Here is a 20000-nt window from a genome sequence, read left to right as displayed (position 1 = left end):
TCTAGAGGCAAAATAAAGTCTCCTATTTTACTTTTAGATTTTTATGAAAAATATGTTTTTTTTGCTCATTTTCTTTATTAATATTATTTTTTTTATTATTATTATTATTATTATTAGTAGTAGTAGTAGTATTAAAAAATAAATAAATAGATAGATAAATTATTATTATTTATAATAATAATAATAATAATAATAATAATAATAATAATAATAATAATAATAATAATAATTAACATGTTAATAATAACATTATAATAATGAATTTATAATAATTATATCATTCTTATTGTCACAAACTCCAGTTGTGTTATATCTGTGTTGTAATAGCATGTTTACCGCTTTCAAAACAGTAAACCCGGAAGTTACCAGAGCCAGAGGGCATTCGAGGCCGTGTCCTCAGATGCGCCAACCAGCTAGTGGTGGTATTCACCTCTATATTCCACATCTCCCTGAACCAGTCTGCAGTCCCCACCTGCTTCAAACAGAATGCCATTGTCCCCATAAGACTTCAGGAAGCAGTAGGGGAGGGGTCATGCGTGCCCCCCCATACACGTCGACGGGGCAGGAGGGGAGAGAGCCTCCCGCTTCAAGTTCCTCGGTGCGTTCATCAAAAAGGACCTCACCGGGTCCAGGCGAGCGGACTCGGCGGTAAAAACTGGCCAAACGCGCCTTTTCTCCCTGAGGAGACTCGAGAAGTTTGCCGTGTCTGCCAAAACGTTCACCAACCTCCGCAGGTGCAGCATTGAGAGCATCCTCTCTGGCTGCATCGCCGCCTGGTACGGCAGCTGCTCCACTGATGATCGCAATGCCCTCCAGAGGGTGGTGAAGAAAGCGTAGCGCATCGTGGGCTGCCACTTCCCCTCCGTGCAAGGCATCTACCACACACGACGCCTTGGGAACGCACGGAAAATCAAAAAAGACAGACGCCATCCGGGAAATGGACTGTTCACGTTGCCGCCGCCTGGTAGACGTTACCGGCGCATTAGGGCGCGGACAACCAGACTTAGGCCATCAGGCTCCTTAACCGGCATTTCTAAGCTACTGAGCATGTTGGTGACACATGAACAATTCTATGCTCTGGTCACTTGTACATTCAATGTAAATGCCCTAATTTGATATACATATTCATCGGCCCACCTCCACTCTTTATTATAATATTCAACATTTCTACTCATATTGTACTGTCATACTCTCCCTCTGTCAACAACCATCAGGATATACATATGCTATATTCCCCATTTTTGTATTCCCTGTAATTGCTGCTAGTGTTGTTTTATTTTTCTTATTTTATTATGTATATTTTTGCTATTCTTGCCGTATTCTTGTTAGTGTTGTTGGTGTCTTGGGGGGATGGTGGCTCAGGCAGTAGAGCTGGTGGTCTAGTGATCTAAAGGTCGCTGGTTCGATCCCAGGCTCCTCCTGCTAGCAGGCTGTAGTGTCCTTGAGCAAGACAATTAACCCCTCATTGCTCCTGATGGCTGCGTCCGTCGGTGTTTGAACAATTGTAAGTCGCTTTGGATAAAAGCGTCTGCTAAATGACTAAATGTAGTGTTGCCCTCATTTGCTGACTCTTTTAAACAACTGAATACCTTCTTTCAATGCTTCTTTCACTGTTCAGAATGACCCTGTACTGTTATACTGTTATACTTTTATACTGTTATACTGTTATACTTTTATACTGTTATACTGTGTTGTGCTTCTGATTAGTAAAACACTTTGACCTTTGACCTTTGTAATGTGCATTGTCTTGTTGGGTCTGTTTGGTATTTTGTATGTTTGTATTTAGTCATTCAATCCTGGGGGCAAAATTGATTTGTTGGATGAAATATGTTCGTAAAGAAAAAGTGATGTGGAAGGAAAGCTGAATGCTGAGTTCAGGGGTTGCTGATACTGTGAAGCGGTGATAACACAGCGTGGCGACTAAAGTCTACTGTGGGACCCATGTGTTGGTCAAGCATCTCTGGGTCAATGTTTAGTATGTTTATTGAATGGTTTATACCTGTTATATCTACTGTGTATTTTAATGTTTATTCTATCTGTCTATCTATCTATCTATCTATCTATCTATCTATCTGTCCGTCGGTCGGCCGGTCTTATCAATTACAATTAAATTCAATTCAAAGGGCTTTTTTGACATTACATTGCCAAAGCAAATGGAAATCAGAAAGAGAATGTTACATTTAATTTAAATACAGTATACTGTATATACACATATATGTGAAGATAACATCTGCAATTTAAAAAAGATATGGTTATATAAATAATCTTTTTTAGTAAAGAATCTTTCTTAATAGTCTTTTTGTCTGTCATTTTTTCGAGTGATTTGAGTGATAAACACCCATTAGTCCTCTCAGTCAACATGGTTTGCTGGTTACAGATTAGAAACATGAGCTTGATTCGATCAAAAAATGGTGAACTGGTGCTGAAGTGGTGCTGGAACCCACGGCCCCCTCGTCGCCTTGCAGAGAAAGCGGCTACCTCCTCCACCTCCTCCACCCTGAAATTTTCGGTCCTTGAATTTTGGCTCACCTGAAGGCGTTTGTCCTCTTAGCTTCACCGACGATGAACAACATTTTCCTTGAAATAGCTAGAAAATGGTGTGATTTCTGAACTCGAAAGCGATCCCTTCATACCGTCCCGGCTCAACAAAACATGCGGTTCACAGACACCTTTATTAACGTGGAGCAAATTCTTGTGTCAATGAAATCCACAGAGGCTTTTAGACTGCTCGGCTTTTGAGCGTTAACCTGTGTTCCCTTTGCCGGGACGAGGATTAGTTCGGGCATTTCTTCGCATTACAACCTCAGCCGCAAGATGCTCTTTTTTTCAATTAGAAACGGACGGGGTTATGAAATCTCTCCGGCGTCTCCTCAAGAATAAAGGGGAAGTAAGTCAGACGGAGCGGCATGTGGTCTGTCTTGTAAATTAGCACGCAGGAGAAAACTGTTGGCCACAGTCGGGTGAACGACGGTAACCTCTCATTACAATGGCGAGGTGAGACGGAGACGCGGGGAGACAAACTGTCTCTGGCTGTTTGGTTCCGAGGGTTTGATTCGGCCCGGTTTACGACATTCCTCTCTCACACAGGGGAGGCTAAATGCCTTTGATTATGCGAGGCTCACAACTGAGCTCCACCAAGCCCCAAACACCTCTCACAAAGCTCCTAAAAAGCCACTAAATATGCATCTCCTTTATCCCCACAGCTGACGTGTCGAGTGGGCAATCGGCTTCCAAGGGAAAGTGGATGTCTTTTCCGCGTCCCTAATTTACAATAACACCCCGCGTCCAAATGACCGGGGTTTGCCTTTTTCGCCAGAGGGCCCCCGTGCTGCGCCCGCGACTCTTTGCCAGAGGCCGCGAGGGGAGGGAGAGAGCGGAGGATTGTTAAAATGTCAAAAAAAAAATCTCCGCAGGGCGTTCGGCAGAGGGGGTTACCGGCGGTCACGGTCCGGCCAGCACCTGCCAGCGTTCCCGGCTCTAAGACGCCCCGGGAGCAGGAGAAGTGCTGACTGGTAGAACATTGGTGGTTTTCCTGTTTTCGCCGTGACCAAACCCCTGCGGTAATGGCTGGTTTTGCCGTTCCCCACGAAAAGGTTTACTGGTCTCACCGCGGGGGAGAGGCGCTGATGTAAACGCTGTTATTCAGCGAGGGTGATATCACGTCGACAAACACTTTTTGGTCACTCTTTCAGTTTGAGTGCACTAACCTTTAGCCCAGATATGACTACGAGGTAAACACAAGATGAAGACGTTTTACAGGCGATGGGAGGCGTGTCAGCCTGGTAGAGCTGTTAAAATAAGAGCAGCTCACGAACTGTGATGAACTTGTTGCCCTCAGTTCAAAATGTGTATTTCTCATGTATTTTCGATGCACATTACATACATTATTCCATTCCATTTATTGTGGGTCATTGGAATGTTGAGAGCTTGATTGTGTTGATGGTTGGCTCTGCATGATCAATCACCGGCTCTAGCGTTTGCAAAAAAAAAAAAAAAAAAATTAAAACATTAAAAAAAAAAAAAAAAAAACCTGTGGAAAAGAAAAAGTCAAGCGGTGTTGACTCTTGAAGTTCGTAGGGTTGATGTTGCTCTGCTCCCTTCCAGTTCACATATAATATCTACAGGAAGGAAAACACAGCTGCCTCTTTGCGTAGCGAGGGCCTGAGTGGACGGAGGAGGTCAGGGCAAACAGACGAAGGAGGAACAAATGGTGTCCTCTGCTGGCCCGGACTCTGTACTTCAGAGGGGAAACCATGCTGAGTTTCACTTTCCTCACTTCATCTTCCAGTGTGTGTGTGTGTGTGTGTGTGTGTGTGTGTGTGTGCGCGCGTGTGTGTGTGTGCGTGTGTGTGTGTGTGCCTGTCCTTATTTGTCTGGATCGCTGAAGAGAGGAAGTCAAAACAATTGGGAGAGAGAACGAACGAAAGGAGAAAGGAAAATAAATGATGCAGAAGAGAGGTAGTGGGGAGGTGAGAGGGATGGAGGGATAGAACGCTTGGTTCACTTGACTGTGATTAGTCATCCCCCCGAGTAAAAAAAAAAAGTTCAAACGGGCTGGTGTATAGATTTTTTTTTTTTTATTGCATTCAGGGGGTTAGGGCTTAAAATCATAAATACTGCACTACGGCTTAACGGTGATTAAAAATGTCATTGCAAATATTGGAATAAAGCGTCTTTGATTTGATTTTAGAGACAGAAACTCATTACAAGATGATCCTCTAACTTACAAAGAAAAGAGTAGTTGTTAATTAATCGTACATTTCTATCCCGGAGCCGATGAATAGTTTGTCGATTCAATAATTATATTTGTCTCGACACTTTTTGTTAAATTGGTGAGTGATTAAAAAAAAGAAGCAACACATGACTTAACATTTTGAGGTTTTTATTTGATTCACTCCCATAAGCCCATAAACAGATGAATGCTGAGGCAGCCTGTGTATTGTAGCGAGCAGTGCGGTTTGCATGTGAAATGCAAAAATCCAGAAGGACTGTAGACAAAAAAAATTACAATTTTGTAGGCAGCGTTACGCTTTATTCATTGGGTGTCACACTTAACATTTTGTTGAAAATTACAACCAGTAGAGATCTATAGTATAAGTACAGAGGAAAAGGGTGCATAAGTGGTATTACCTCTAGATATACTGGCAGCGATATATTGTGCCCCCGTAGGCTGATATCGTTCAGTGCACTTAAAATGAAAGACACGGCTGCACATGTGTTTGATTCCTGGGTGAATTTGGGGTACTGTGTGGGTGTTGGCTTTGGGCGTGATCCCCATTCCCCCAGCCTTGAGTATCTTGAGTACAGCAAACAAAATCTAGGAATGTCACAGATCAGCCACATAGTGGGGGTTTAAACAGCTTGCAGGTAACTCAACATAGACAAGAAAGGCAGATTAAAGATTGGGCTTCTGTTGGCGTATGAAAGGTTGCTTTGGAGCATGCGCTGTTGTGTTTAGGGATCAGAAGAAATGACGAGAGAGAAGAGGAGTTGAGAGATAACGGTGATCAAGCGGTAGCAGACCCGAAGATCTGCTGACTGCCACATCAAAGCTCTCCCCATCACACCAGCCCTCCCTCCGAGTCGTCAGCTCCGATACCAATAACAATGAGCCCACATACATGAAAAGATCTGTAACACTCAACTCATCCTCTCTGCTCTTTTCTGTCAGGGTGTAAAGAAAGCAGCTCTCCACTGATTTCCGCTTTTGGGAAAACAGTGGATGACTGACTGTCTACTACCCCTTATGAAACCCTCACAGTCTCTGCGTTTAGGCACTGGAGGTCTCCTTGACAGTGTCCATGATGGTCTGAACTTGCTCACGGATCTTGGCCGCAAAGGGTGCGATCAGGTCGCTCAGCTTGTCGATCTTGCCCTCCAGGTCGGTGCGTAGTTCCTGAGCGGTGGCCTCCAGCTTTCCCTTCAGATCCTCAGCCTGGGTCTCAAGCTGCTGGCCCAGGCCTTCAGCCTGGGTCTTCAGCAGGGATGTGAAAGTGCCCAGCTTCTCGGATGCGGTGCCATGGGCCTGGCTGAGGTAGGGCTCCACATGGGCCTTCACCATGTCCATGTTCTGGGTGCCACGGGACTGGAGCTCACCAAGGTAGGTGGTCACGGTGCTGGTGGGGAGGGAGGAAAGGGGGTTGATTGGGTTTTATGTTGCGAGATGTTGAAGCCATGATGACGTGAAGCCATCACTCTACTTACGTGCGGATCGCCTCGGTGTCCTTGTTCAGACGCTTCTTCAGCTTGCGGGTGTAGATGCTCAGGCGGTTGTGGACATCATCAGCGTTCTGCTCCATCATGGTCCTGACCTCGTCGAGGTACTGGGTGCTTTTCTCTTTGGCGTCCAGCATGTCGGTCTGCAGTCTGTTGGCCAAAAGCTGCAGGTCCTGGGACAGCTGGCCAGCGGTATCCTGGGTATAGGGGCCGAGCCTGGCCTCGATGTCAGCTCTGTACACAGCCAGCTCAGCCATGGTGTCGGTGATCAGGGTGCTGGAAGAAGACAGCCAGAGATGAAGACACTGGTGCATTGTTTTCCAAAATAATGTTGGACGAATACAGGAGCTTGTACGGGAATTAAAGGGGGGGAAATGAATAATGGCTATAGGGAGGGTAAAGACAAAGTGAAATAAACAGGATTGTTGGCCTTGAAATCAATGACTTCCTGCATAAGACATGGCACACAGTGGGGAAAATTGTGCCACAGCATAAACATTTTATGTGTGTTTACGTGACTTTAATGAGTCACTTACTCGAGTTCTCTGGAGAGCTGAGAGGCCTTGAGGTTCTCCACAACTCCATCAGCTTTGCTGTTCAGCTCAGAGACATACTCCCAGAAGCGTTCCACAGTCTCCTCCCAGCGGACTGGGGTGGCATCAGCCTCTGGCACCGAACGGGCATTGCAGCCTGTTGGCACAGACAGATTGAAAAGGATATTTAGTACCGGAGACATGGAAAACCTAGGCAATATCCAATGAAATACAAGGCTAGCAGGGACCAGATATCAGGGATATTTACCAGTGATGACCGCCAGAGCAAGGATCAGAGCTACAGCCTTCATGGTTGTTTGACAAAACAGATACGACTATGGACAAGGATTAAAGTAAAAAATCAGCAAACAAAAATCAAAACACAAAATCATACACAAAAAAAAACAGTTGTCATATCCTGTATTTTCCAATTTTGTAATTGAGTGAACGACAATAATTTGATGCATATTAGAATACGTGTTGGCATAGGATAACGATGCAGGGAATCCCCTTCATTGCTCCATTTATAACAATAACAGCAATAATAATAATATCACTAATACTACTGCTACTAATAATACTACTACTACTACTAATAATAATAATAAGCATGGAGAATCCTGGCACTGTTCTGAGCTGTGGTCGCAGCAGCAGAGCGGTGATGTCCTTACTCACCTGGGGGAAGTTCCTCTTCTTCCGTGCCGTGGGGACTGCGGCCAAGCGCTTTTATAGCGTCCCCGGAGCTCGGTTGCGCGTGCTCGTTGGGGGAGTGTGTGTGTGCGTGCCTGCGCGTGTGTGTGTGTGTGTGTGTGTGCGCGTGTGTGTGTGCGCGTGTGCGTGTGTGTGTGTGTGTGTGTGTGTGTGTGTGTGTGTGTGTGTGTGTGTGTGCGAGCGTGCGTGTGAGAGAGCGCGTTCACGTGGCCGCGGTGCAGCGACTCCCCTCCACGCGCCACCGCCGCGGCCGAAGTTCTCGCCTGTTCGCGACGCCGGAGCGGCGGTTGCGCAACGCGGGACATCTCCACGGCGCTGGCGACCCTTGGTATGAGGACCGTGACAAAACACATCCCGCACGTGTCTGCGTTTATTATTCCATGTTATTTATAAGTGCAAAAAAAAAAAAAAAAAAAAGGTTTTCGGCTATACTTAGAAACTTTATATATCAAAAATAGTTTCATAAAAGTTAGGTTTTTTTTACGATATTCAAGTTCAAGTTCAAGTTCAAGAAATTATTTGTCACATACATACACATACGGTCGTACATATATGCAGTGAAATGTCATGACACCCGGTGATTACGCACAATAAGCTCTATAAGCTCCAAAAATACAAAAAATTCTCAAATGTGCGTAATCGTATTCGTTATTGTATTATTATTTTTTTATTCGCCGGTTTGTTAAGCGGTAAGATCTGTTATTTGTCACGTTTATATTAAGAAAACAACAACAGAAAAAGGAAAAAATAGACTTTGTGCTTAAAAAAAAACAACCCGCTTTATATACAATCACTTAACCCATTTTTTAAAAGACTTTATTTACCGTTGCCTTTAAACATGTTTTTAGTTTTTAGTTTACCTGCTTGTTACAACCCCTGTCCTTACCTTAAATGCTCAGGTATGTGTATAGTACCAACAATCAATTTCAAATCAAAATATGTTTTAATTTAATTTAATTCAATGTTTTATTTGCCATCGTCTAGAGCCCATGTTCTCCCCCGTACAAGGCTACTGCATAGGTTTCCCACGGGGGTCTGCGGCCCCACCGAGGTCCTCGGAGGAATCGCAGGGGGTCTATTCATTCATATCATATTTTTTTTGTTTGTTGTGGTTTGTAAAAAAAAAAAAAAAAAAGTGACAAACAACAAAATACCCCCATCATTAGTGAGTTTGAGTATAATAAGTCAGCAAGGTTTAAGTTGTTAAACCACATGATAGTAGCTTCATCTGGACTATCTATATGTGTTTTTTATTTTTTATTTTTTTTCTGCACACACCGATCAAAGTTTTGCCATCCAGCAGCACTGTATCTCAGCCCTTGTAATCGAGTGGCATGGTTCAGAGCTTCCATAATAAACAGGATCTATCTTCACAAGGCGGTGTTAGGGGCATGTTGGTGCTTGGGGACAGTTGAATAGAGAGCAGAGGATGGATTGATGAAATTAAGCAACGCGTGAGGAAACAGTTTGAAAGGAAAGCCCCATTCCCACAGGGTGTCAAGTTAATTCAAATTGTTGTTTTATAGCTTAAAAACAGGATGTCATGGCTTACTATTCATGTCACTGGAAAGGTGATGTTTGAGGTTTCTGGCCATTTGTTTCCCTCTCGACTTCTTCTCTAATTTTCAGAGATATTCAATTGGTTTTGATTGTTGTTCCTCTTTTTAATGGCATTGGATTGCAGCAATGAGCAACTCAATATTCTCTTCATACTTACTGTGTTTTGTTGATCTTTTTGTATCGTGACTATCTGACCCGAAATACAAGACGCCTCAGTGTTGTACAACCTTCAGCAGAATACAAGTGTAAATGTTTATCTCACTCGGATCCAACGTCAACTGTTTTACGTCACCTGCTTTAATTCCATCATTGCTTAATACTGTGACTCGTGACCTTTGCGCACATAAGACCTGTCTTCTTCTGTGGAACAAAGTTTGAATCGGTCGGCCTGGTCAGGAGTTCCATCCCCCTCAATGATTGATCTACTCTTCATTTATTAGACGGGTTTAATATCAGAGCATTCAAGGAGCAACTTCAACTGCTTTTCCATTGTATGAGTACGTATAAGAACCACAGTCGGTCGTGTTGGACCTATAAATGTACCGAGCGTCTTTCTCGGGTGAAAGGCATAAAGGACCTTTGAACGCGCTGATCCACGACAGAGCCCGGGTCCCTGCAGGGGCGTGTCGCGGAGGAAGCGCACACTAAGCACTCCAACAAGTCCGGTCCAGTTCAACGGAGGAACTAAATAACATTAGAAGTTTAATCCAAATAGCCGAGGCCGAGTCACGCTATGGACTTTTCACTGGTAAATCTTTTTTTTCTTTTTCCTTTCACTTCACTCTTGTGTTAGACTTTGTCTAGTGTTCCACTCTGCGAGCTCTGCTGCGCCGGCGATGCAAACCGAGATGCATTTCGATAGGGGAAACACAACCAGCATTCCTTGTTTATACACTGCGTTGGTTTTGTTAAATTCCTTTTTTTCGCTGGCCACATGGCGTTCCAAGGAGGCTTCCGGCGGTCCATCGATGGACTTGATAAAATGGAGTAACAAAGGTCAGGAGCCAACATGAAACCCACAGCATCGGTCACAATGAGTCACAATCAGCTCAGTTTGAGTTCCAGCTCAGAGTTGAAGTGCAAAATCAAAGTAATGCACCCACCAAGGATAAACCCCGAATACAAGCTGGAGTAAAGGTCTAAAAGTGAACTCCTAAAAACCTAACCAAAACTAATCCTCACACCCTTGTTGCTGTGTCTGAAATGTCCTATTTGCACACTTTTTATACACCAAATTGGTGTTTTGTATGTCCAAAGTCATAGTTGTTCGAATAGTATGAAAAGTACCAGGATGATATACAGTACTACTAAATACTTGTTGTATGCAAACACAGCACACTAAAATCACAACTGGAATCTGTTTATTCGGCCAAGTAATATTCCTTGTATTGCTGTACAGACAATTAGAGTAAAAAAGGCTAACAGTCAGCAAATATAAAAAGCCAAATATCGCAAAATAGTCAAAACTTACAAAGCAAATAGCAAATAGAAGAACAAAAAAGAGCCAAGTAAAGTATATAGGAGGGCAGTGAAAGTTTCTGTGCGGTGTTGTCATGCATAGAGGCTGCGCGTGAGATGGCCAGAGCTGACGGTGAACCTCGGTAACCTCAGATGAGCTCATATTTTGACAAAGCTGAATCGAAACCTACGGTCTGCGGTGAAGTGAACGTTATTTCGGATGTTGTGAAGTTTATGCCGAAGGAGAAGTCTGAAAGCCCTCCGTCCCGCGGGGGGTGACTCAGGGAGGTTACTGGAGTTGGAGCGTCTGGGTTGCAGGGCGCTGAACTGTATTTACAGTTTCAGATGTGCTTTTCCTTTGCAGAACCAGCGTCTCCGTCGGACAGCTGTGACTGAGTCATGGTTCGGATCACTCGGTGAATTTGTGTCAGAGTGCACAGGCATTGTAAACAACAGGATGTTGGGTTGATGGCCTAGCTGCTTGATGAATGTGTCCGCTGATTGTCATTTGCATTATTCTGCATTATTATTCTAACGGCCTCTGCCACAGCATTGGCCAAATGATATGATCAGAAAAAGGAGTAAGTTAACTAGAAACTATTCAACTAGTATTATCAAGGATTCATCATTGATGTCCCGGTGTCCCATGTTCCTTATCCCTCAAAATGATTGTATTCAACAATTCCCATCTTAACATCTTGGTTAAGCCATTATAAGTTATTTACATTTTTGCTTTAATCAATATTGCCCTAATAAACAGCAACAGATGTGAGCGCCAAGAGTTTGGCCATGTTTGAAAGTTGATCCTCAACTTGAAATCCAACGCGTTCTCAATCGACAACATTGCGCAAAACATAATGTTTGTTTGGGAAGCTCTTCAAATGTGTCACATTAAGCTTTGCAGATTTGAATTCAACCCTGTTTGTTTTCGGTGGTTTGTGAATAATAACAAAATAACAAGAAGGAATAACAATCATTTTAGGTGAATTAAATGCGGTCATATGTACTTAGATCCGTTTTAAAGCTTGATGCCCAAACAATTGACTGTTTGTATTCATTCATATAGGTAAACATGACATGTTAATTATAATGATAATGTTTAAAAATTCAAAGCGCACAACCTTTTAGTTTAATTTCATGCCACCAGCAGAACATGTTGTGGGTTGCCGGAGGGTGAAAGGAGTGTGGAGACGCTGAGATTTGAGGGCAGAGCGGTGGAATGTTGTTTGCCAGTGGGAAAGGCAGAGTGGGAGTGCAGCGGGGAGGTAAACAAGGAAAGCTGGGACACAAAGACAGGGATTCGTGCGTGCAGAGACACATCCCAACACGCCCAGTCCATACCCGCCGTTGATCAGTATGATGGGGGGGGGGACTATTTTGCAGTCAGACAAGAACAGATTGTTCACACGGTGAAAGTCCCCCCCCAAAAAAAGAAACCTAGTCTCACTTGTGTTGTTTACGGTTACTGAATTTATAGACTTTATCGACTGTAGAATTGACCGTCGATATTCACGAGTGCGGTGGTTCTCAACTTTGGGTCTGGGGATCCCAGGGGGTCCTGCAAGAGAATCCAGGGGGTCTACAGCAAAATTACTCATACGTCACCGTTATTTCATTTACAACATCTCAGCACCAATTAGAGAAAGTAATACAAGTAGTACAATAATGATTTGTTTTGATCATAGTTTCACTGTTATCTACCTACCCATAGTAGACACTAAATCATATCTAACAATAAAAATCTCCTCGTATTTGGGTCCCAGAGAATAAATCTTACTAAACGTGGAAACGTGCACTAATGCATATCAAATTGGGGGTCCTAAGAAGAAAAAAGGTTGGCTTACTGCACTAGGTGGCAGTCATTCTTCTGAAAGAACAATCATTTGTGAAATCCAGCAATAGATTACCTCCCAGACCAAAATGATTTTCATATACGGTGTTTCCTAAGCAGCAAAATGATATGAAAACACACAGAAGTGATTGTTTCTGTTATATCTTTATTCTCATAATATAAAAAGCAAAAAGGCATTGTGCATGGTCACAGACCGGCAGTCAAACATCAAACAAAGACATGCTTGTCCGTGCAGAGATTATTTATATAAAACTGTCCGAAAGATATTGTGACAGGTGACTTAATTGCCGTCGACAAAGGACTGGTACAGAGAGCTGAGCTGGGCCTGGAGGTCCGAGGCGTAGGGGTCCAGCTTTTCCCTCAGATCCTCAGCATAGGGGGCCACGATCTGCTTCACCTGCTTGGCTCTCTGGGCCAGCTCAACCTGCACCTGGGCAGCTATGGGGGTCACGGTGTTCTGGAAGTCCTGGAGACGCTGGTCCATTCTCTGTTTCACCTCCTCCGCATAGGGGCCCATTTTGGACTGCAGCTCGTTGACACTCTGCTCCAGGCTGCTCTTCAGCTCCTCGCTCTTCTGCACCAGGGAGGTCTTCAGGGCCTCCGAGTCCAGCGTGGCGTAGGGCGCAAGCTCCTGCTTGAGCTGCTCCACCTTCAGCTGGATCTGGGCCTTCATCTCCTCGGCGTAGGGCTCCACCTGGCCCCTGACGCTGAGCAGCTCCTGGCTCAGACGCTCCCTCAGCATCTCGGCCTCCTGGGTGATCTTGGACACGAGGTCCTGGGCCATAGGGGGAAGCTGCTCCTGCAGAGTGACGGCATACTGGCTGGCCACGTCGGCACTTTCTGTGAGACGGGCGCTGGAGGAGAGAAACAAAGGGAACCATACGGTTGAGTTTGAGACATAAGTCCTTCCATGTGTGAAGCTCTGTGTATCAGTTCCAGTGCTGGGATTATTTGTTCCACGAATGGTGTGACCGTGTCGCAGTACTATTCAGGCCCCACGTCTCGTAACTCACTTGACTTCCTGTCCAAACTGCGACTTCCTGATCATCTGGAGTGTGTCATCAGCTGTCTTTGTTGCCTTGGCAACGTAGTCCCAGAAGGCATCAGTCAGGACCTCCATCTGAGGTTTGGGCTCATCGGCGTAGAAGAGGTTGGCATGACAGCCTGTTGGAGCATTATTCTGGTTTAGATGTGTAACGACATTTACTTCATCCCCAAATTGTGCGAGCTATATACATAAACATTTTTGGAATTGAACATTTAGAACATTTTCTGTCATTTCCTTCGATAAAACAAGATTGGAGTCAAACTCACCGGTGAAAACGGCCAGGGCGAGCACAACGACGACCTTCATGACAGTATGATTTTAAGACTGCACAAAAGAAACAGTGGGTTAGTCAAGGGAACGTTGCCACAATTTTACAAACGGCAAATGTTTTTCTCATTTGTAATCTATTACTCTTTCCGTCATACCTGAACTTATTTCGATATCCGCAGGTCCCGCCGGTGATATGTTTGCTAAGGCGGTGGGATTGTGTCCATTTATATAGCCGGAGAGCTGTTAATGAAGCCAAAGTCCACGACTGGATGCCTCGCTGTCACCTCGGCTGGCCCACATTGCAGATTGCCATAGAGAGACGTCGACACAACACGTGGAAGCGCCCAACACACCCCTTTACACGCAAAAACACCTTGCAACGCCTGACACCATCATGTTAGAGATTACTGACAAATACCTTGTGTTATAAAGATGACTGTAGATGATGAAGATTCCATGAACAAAAACAGACATGTATCATGTCATAATGCCCCCATGTCTTATTAGCACAATTAGTCTGGATATCGGATCATGTATTTTTACACCTATAGGAGATTTATGTCCATGAAAGTGTGAGGCCTGCAGTGTTATTTGTGACCCCGAGGTTCATCCAAGGTCACACTCTGGGATTTTGTAACTCCTACAGTTTCTTCACTGACAAGTCTTATTTGATGCCAAAGATCTGGATTAGATATGGGTGCCTTTTACAGTCTCGGTTAGTTTAATGTTCTGCCAGCCAACGTAATGGAAGCCTTCTGGAATAGTTTCTGTCTGATGGCCACATTCCACTAGCACACGAGTCAGAAGTCTGGCCAAAGGTCAGCTGACCCATGTTATCCTAAACACATATGGTTCAATGTTCAGAACAGAATCAATAAAGTTCACTGGTCAGGTAATATTATAGGATTTTCTTATTCACAAGTATCTGAATAGCTGTTGTTATTCATTACATCTGGTGACGAGAGGATCTCGGTCAAATGCATGCAGGTTTTACTCCTCTCTGCATGAAAACATCCTTTTTGTCGTGCAAATGACAAAGTCCGCGACCGGCCAAGGCTATCTAGACTTATCTATGAGTGTTAGCACTGAACTACGTTAACAGTTGATAACAATCTCTTAAATTCCTTCAAAAAAATGGGTTGATTGACAGATATTGATGGTAAAAAAACAACATATAGAATTTTAGTGGTAAACTTACATAAGTGTGTGTGTGTGTGTGTGTGTGTGTGTGTGTGTGTGTGTGTGTGTGTGTGTGTGTGTGTGTGTGTGTGTGTGTGTGTGTGTGTGTGTGTGTGTGTGTGTCTGTGTGTGTGTGTGTGTGTGTGTGTGTTTTATTGTATTTATTTTTTGACAGTAGCTTTGAGAAGCCGCCGAAAGCGGAAGGGAACCGCACTGACAACATGGCAGTGACTCCTGGACTCTGGACCTTTCCTACAACTCTCAACCGCCGACGGTATAAATATGGCATAGCGTTGATCTGACACACTGACAGGAACAAAGAACCCCTAGAGATATACAGTACAGGATAAAAAAAATCAGGTAAGAATTGGGCTTTCGATCCAATTTTGTTGTGACATTTTGAAAGCAATGCCAGATTAATGCTTGATATGTTCTTTTTTCAGCGGAAAGACACAGTCATGAAGGTTCTCGTGGTCCTTGCTATTGCAGTAATGTCTGGTGAGTATAAATTTTTTTAATGATAGTGGTGTCTGGTTTGCTGTGATTGCATGTATGTGCAAGGTTAAGGTTGGCCTACATTGAACGCTGCAATTATAAAATGCTGAACTCGCACTGAAGGGTGCATCAAATTATCCGTAGACTGGGTTTGATGCTCCATTGGCTTAAAAAGTTGTCGCTTATACCACAACTGTTCCCACCAACAGATCTTCCTTTTGCATGTATTTTTAACCAGTGGATCTATAAATCTACAATCTATAAACACAACCTTAAAAGGTTGAGTGTGTACTTATGTGGCTTAAAATGTCCTCTGCTTATCAACGTTCTGTCCATTCCGCAGGCTGCCACGCCAGCATCTTCCATGCTGATGAACCCAAGCCACAGCTGGAGGTGCTGACTGATGCCTTCTGGGACTATGTTGCCAAGGCAACGCAGACAGCCGACGACACACTCCGGATGATCAGGAAGTCACAGCTTGGACAGGAGGTCAAGTAAGTCACAAGGGCTTTGGGACCAACCAATATGTGGCCTTATGTTCTACATGTTGCACACTAACATACAGTACTAATAGTAGTAGTTTATAGTAGTAATGTATAGTACTACCATGTTTGAATATCATTGAACATCAAGGAACACAATTTTATCCTTTCTCAACGCTCTTCCCTGTTTCTTCTCCAGTGCCCGTCTCACAGAAAGTGCCGACGTGGCCAGCCAGTATGCCGTCACTCTGCAGGAGCAGCTTCCCCCTATGGCCAAGGACCTCGTGTCCAAGATCACCCAGGAGGCCGAGGTGCTGAGGGAGCGTCTGAGCCAGGATCTGAACGCAGTCAGGGGCCAGGTGGAGCCCTACGCCGAGGAGATGAAGGCCCAGATCCAGCTGAAGGTGGAGCAGCTCAAACAGGAGCTCGCGCCTTACGCAGACTCCCTGGACTCGGAGGCCCTGAAGACCTCCCTGGTGCAGAAGAGCGAGGAGCTGAAGAGTAGCCTGGAGCAGAGCGTCAAGGAGCTGCAGACACAGATGGGCCCCTACACAGAGGAGCTGAAGCAGAGAGTGGACCAGCGTCTCCAGGACTTCCAGAACACCGTGACCCCCATGGCAGACAAGGTGCAGGTTGAGCTGGCCCAGAGAGCCAAGCTGGTGAAGCAACTGGTAGTCCCCTATGCTGAGGATCTGAAGGAAAAGCTGGACCCCTACGCGTCGGACCTGCAGGCCCAGCTCAGCTCTCTGTACCAGTCCTTTGTCGACAGCAACTAAGTTCTTCTCCACTTCCTCAAATTAACATAACACCATTTGTTGTTCCTGTGCACAGCTTAGGTAAACATGTGAAGTTACATCCTGAAATGTAAAATAAATGCACCTGGACCACATAGTATTTATTAAGTGCAAGGTGAAAAATGCAAGGTAGACCTCAGCACTTTCGGACATGTATATATTTAGTTTTTATCTTCTTCTGTAATGTAAACGTCTGTGACGTTTCTTTGTGTTTTTTCATAAATTATTACCAAAAAAATAAATGCCTTTGCAACACACACATGACTGTCCTTGCTTGTCCACAGACTGGTTGTGATCCACCTTTCAAAGGTGGGGTAACATGTGCCACTGCTTGCTCTGGAGCAACTGCTACTATCATTATTATCTGTATAGTACCTACAGAACACCGTCCTCTGACAGGCCCCGACCTGTTTTATCACAGATTTGTCCCACATGCCTCAAGTCACTTTGTGCCCTGACAGACTATTGTTGTTGGACATGCCAATGCTTGACAAAGATTCCTGGAAATTGCATTGAGTAATGTGACTGACACATAAAAAAAAAAACTAAAAAAAAACAATCTTTACATGCATGGACCGAGAAAAGCTTCATGAAAACAGATCTTTCAACCCTCATTCCAGCATGGAGCATCAGAGGCTATTGACAACACAACATAGCACTCACACACACACACACACACACACACACACACATACATGCACGCACATGTAGTTACCGACTCAAATTCATTCAAAACAACATGCCCCACAGATGGGTGTACCATGTCTGCGTACAAAACACACCCAAATAAAAACAAATCTTAATGTGACTTGAGGACCAATGTGGATGCATGAGGTAACTTTTTTAGGAGGACGCACGGACATTTTGAAATACAAAAAAATATTTTATTTTATTCACAGCATAAAATAAATGTGTACCATAGCTTTTTGTATAGACTGTAAATAAATAATAGCATACCTTTCTAGGATATGCATTTTAAATATAAATTTCAGTTGAATTTCAATTTAATTAATTTCTCAAAACAACTGTTTTCTTGGATCCCATGCTCTATATCTTGGCTTAATGATGATGGGTCCCCATCTCAAGCTCTGTCCTAGGTACAATAAGACCAACTGTGTGTACTTCAACGTCACTTGAGTTCAAAGTCCTTGAGTCCTCACCTGCATTACTTTTGCTACTGCTGTATTCCTATAAGCAATGCAAAATTCAATATACTAGCAGTTTTTTTAAATTCTATCTTTTACTGCTATCCCATGTTTCCGAGTTAGAAGGGGGATTGTTCTTTCAAGTCTCTGGTCAAGAGTGCCCATTTAGGGGCGGTGGTTTGTGTGAAGTTTTCTTGAGAGCCGGCTCAGGGCCGCGGGACCTCGTTACATTGTCTTGTAAATGCGGCGCTTGTCAATCCCTCTCGCACTGTAAAACTGCGATAAAGGACTTGGTTGCAAAGCATGCAGACTCCCAGTCCCACCGTTCCCGAGCTTGTTATACACAACCTTTGCATCAGAATGGCTACCCAGATGGGCCATCCACTCAATGCCCACATTCACTGTGTTTAAAAGGCATGGGTAGTAATTGTTCCTCACAGGAGCATTCAGAGATCGGGTCCAGACGGAGCTCCCCCCTCACCCCCTACGGAGACAATTCAGCGACGATAAACTGCTGCAGCCGGTCGTTCTTAATCTGAAGTTTCTTTGAACAAGACAATTCTTGCTTTGGCCACTGTAATGACGCAGTGACCCTCTTTTGATGCAGATAGGAGGCTTTTGGCAGAGCATTTATTTCTCGTTGATAAGCAGATCAGTAGCAGCCGAGATGAGGAGATAGGCGTCTGGCGTTGAGGAGCCATTGTGAATCTAAATCTTAATCCCCTCTGTCTTTGCACTGTCGCCGGATACGACTGGCTTCAGGCCATAACAGGCTCAGTGGGACCAGGACACATCACATTGAAATGACCTCACATTAATCTTATCGTAACAGTGGGCAGCCCACCGTGGTCTCTGTTTCACAAAACAGATACTTTGACATTCACAGTTTCCTTTCAGGGACCAGATCTCCACCAAGTGGTGGAAGGGGGATGGAGTAGTATGAGGTCTGGGTGTACACCACCATACAGGCATTCAGTCAACAATGAAGTTGCTGATTAATTATCAACCATAAAAATAATCTCTGCAAAATAAGAAATATTTTATTACCTACATTTAAACGAAGAGCTGTCTATAAACAATGGGCAGTATTAATATGTGCAATTTTCAAAGGACATAATTAATAAATTGACTACATTTCCAAAACATTTACATTTCATGTGTAAACTCTACCCCTACTAGGTACCTTAGTAAAGCTGCCCTTACTCAAATTAAAGGATAATATCTTTAAAGGATGGCTTCATTATTTTAAAACTCAGTCACTCTGCTGGAAATAAGAGTCAACATGTTGTTTAAGTGTTGAAGCACAGTGAGAAGCTGCAGCACAGTGGGAAGCTTCTCAACGGTAAAGTGTGCAGTGATGTCGTGCCATGAACACTTGGTAATGAAACCGACATTTTAATAAGACCTGGGTTGAAAAATGACGAAACGGTCATTCTTTTATATTGTCAACGAATGTATTTGCTCCGTTTTTCACAGAAATCAAGCCCACAGAGGCAGAATTGACACATTTGAACATCTCTGAAGTCATAAAAATATAAAAACCCTTTTTTTTGTTTGTTTTACCAGTTGTGGGGCAGCACATGTTGGCTACTATCAGTAGTGAGGAGATGAAGAAAAATACCAAAAAAATTGTCGAATTGAATTTTAAGAATTAATAAAGATGAAATTGGGCTTAATAAAATCAAATAAAAATAAAAACATCTGAAAATGAAACCTGACATTATGGCATCATAATAACATCATGAGATGGCATTACAGTGGACATTTTGGGCGTATGAAACATCTGGAGATATAGTTTCCAGAAAGTATTTTCTTATGGATGAATGCAGTTGAATTAATTTATGACAAAAACTTTCCTGTATTTCTTTTATCCCTCCTCCACCACTTTGGGTCATTAAGTCATATGTCCTCCAGCTTTTGGTATAATTTTGAAATGCTATTGTGAATTATTGGCTCTTCAAGCCAATAAAAGGAAGCATTTAAAAGATTGTGATTAACAATAAATCTTCTCCTGCTCGTCCTGCTCCTCTCACCAGCTAAATGCTGCCCCCTGGGGGAGAGAACCTCACAAACTAACATCATCTTGGCTCTATTTTGCCCGATTAAGTAAAAGGAGCAAAGTGTAAGATTTAGTGGCATCTAGTGGAACAGACTGGGCAGCAGTGAAATATTAAATTCCTAAGTATGTTTTAATTAGTGTATAATCCAGTTAAAATAAAGGATTGTTGTGTAGTAAATAGACAGATAAATAGATAGA

General features: G+C 43.7%; 3 protein-coding genes across 3 annotated transcripts; 1 reads left to right on the top strand and 2 right to left on the bottom strand.

Moving 5' to 3' along the window:
* Positions 1 to 4865: 4865 nt before the first annotated feature.
* On the bottom strand, positions 4866 to 7474 carry apoeb (apolipoprotein Eb). The gene is made up of 5 exons (XM_080005887.1): positions 7425 to 7474; positions 7018 to 7084; positions 6753 to 6906; positions 6205 to 6492; positions 4866 to 6116 (listed from the first exon to the last, which is right to left on the bottom strand). The coding sequence occupies exons 2-5, from the start codon at positions 7058 to 7060 to the stop codon at positions 5771 to 5773; spliced, it is 831 nt and encodes a 276-aa protein (XP_079862013.1). The 5' UTR covers positions 7061 to 7084; positions 7425 to 7474; the 3' UTR covers positions 4866 to 5770.
* Positions 7475 to 12610: 5136 nt separating this feature from the next.
* LOC307234214 (uncharacterized protein) lies at positions 12611 to 13684 on the bottom strand (the record flags this gene model as incomplete). Its single annotated transcript, XM_080005823.1, has 3 exons — positions 12611 to 13184; positions 13344 to 13494; positions 13645 to 13684. The coding sequence occupies 3 exons, from the start codon at positions 13682 to 13684 to the stop codon at positions 12611 to 12613; spliced, it is 765 nt and encodes a 254-aa protein (XP_079861949.1).
* Positions 13685 to 15075: 1391 nt separating this feature from the next.
* Positions 15076 to 16592, top strand: LOC307233902 (uncharacterized protein). The gene is made up of 4 exons (XM_080005371.1): positions 15076 to 15187; positions 15271 to 15325; positions 15666 to 15816; positions 16004 to 16592. The coding sequence occupies exons 2-4, from the start codon at positions 15286 to 15288 to the stop codon at positions 16578 to 16580; spliced, it is 768 nt and encodes a 255-aa protein (XP_079861497.1). The 5' UTR covers positions 15076 to 15187; positions 15271 to 15285; the 3' UTR covers positions 16581 to 16592.
* The last annotated feature ends 3408 nt before the right edge of the window (positions 16593 to 20000 follow it).

This window comes from Zeus faber (genome assembly GCF_960531495.2).
Source record: "Zeus faber genome assembly, chromosome: 8".
Taxonomy (NCBI): Eukaryota; Metazoa; Chordata; class Actinopteri; order Zeiformes; family Zeidae; genus Zeus; species Zeus faber.
Note: the sequence above shows the minus strand (reverse complement) of the source record. Positions and strands in the feature narration are given on the sequence as shown.

Coding starts and splice junctions, on each gene's coding strand:
- apoeb (XM_080005887.1), bottom strand. CDS start 7,060: ATGAAGGCTGTAGCTCTGATCCTTGCTCTGGCGGTCATCACTG. Junction 6,907..7,017: donor TGCTCTGGCGGTCATCACTG/GTAAATATCCCT, acceptor CTGTGCCAACAG/GCTGCAATGCCCGTTCGGTG. Junction 6,493..6,752: donor CAGCTCTCCAGAGAACTCGA/GTAAGTGACTCA, acceptor GTCTTCTTCCAG/CACCCTGATCACCGACACCA.
- LOC307233902 (XM_080005371.1), top strand. CDS start 15,286: ATGAAGGTTCTCGTGGTCCTTGCTATTGCAGTAATGTCTG. Junction 15,326..15,665: donor TGCTATTGCAGTAATGTCTG/GTGAGTATAAAT, acceptor TCCATTCCGCAG/GCTGCCACGCCAGCATCTTC. Junction 15,817..16,003: donor CAGCTTGGACAGGAGGTCAA/GTAAGTCACAAG, acceptor TTTCTTCTCCAG/TGCCCGTCTCACAGAAAGTG.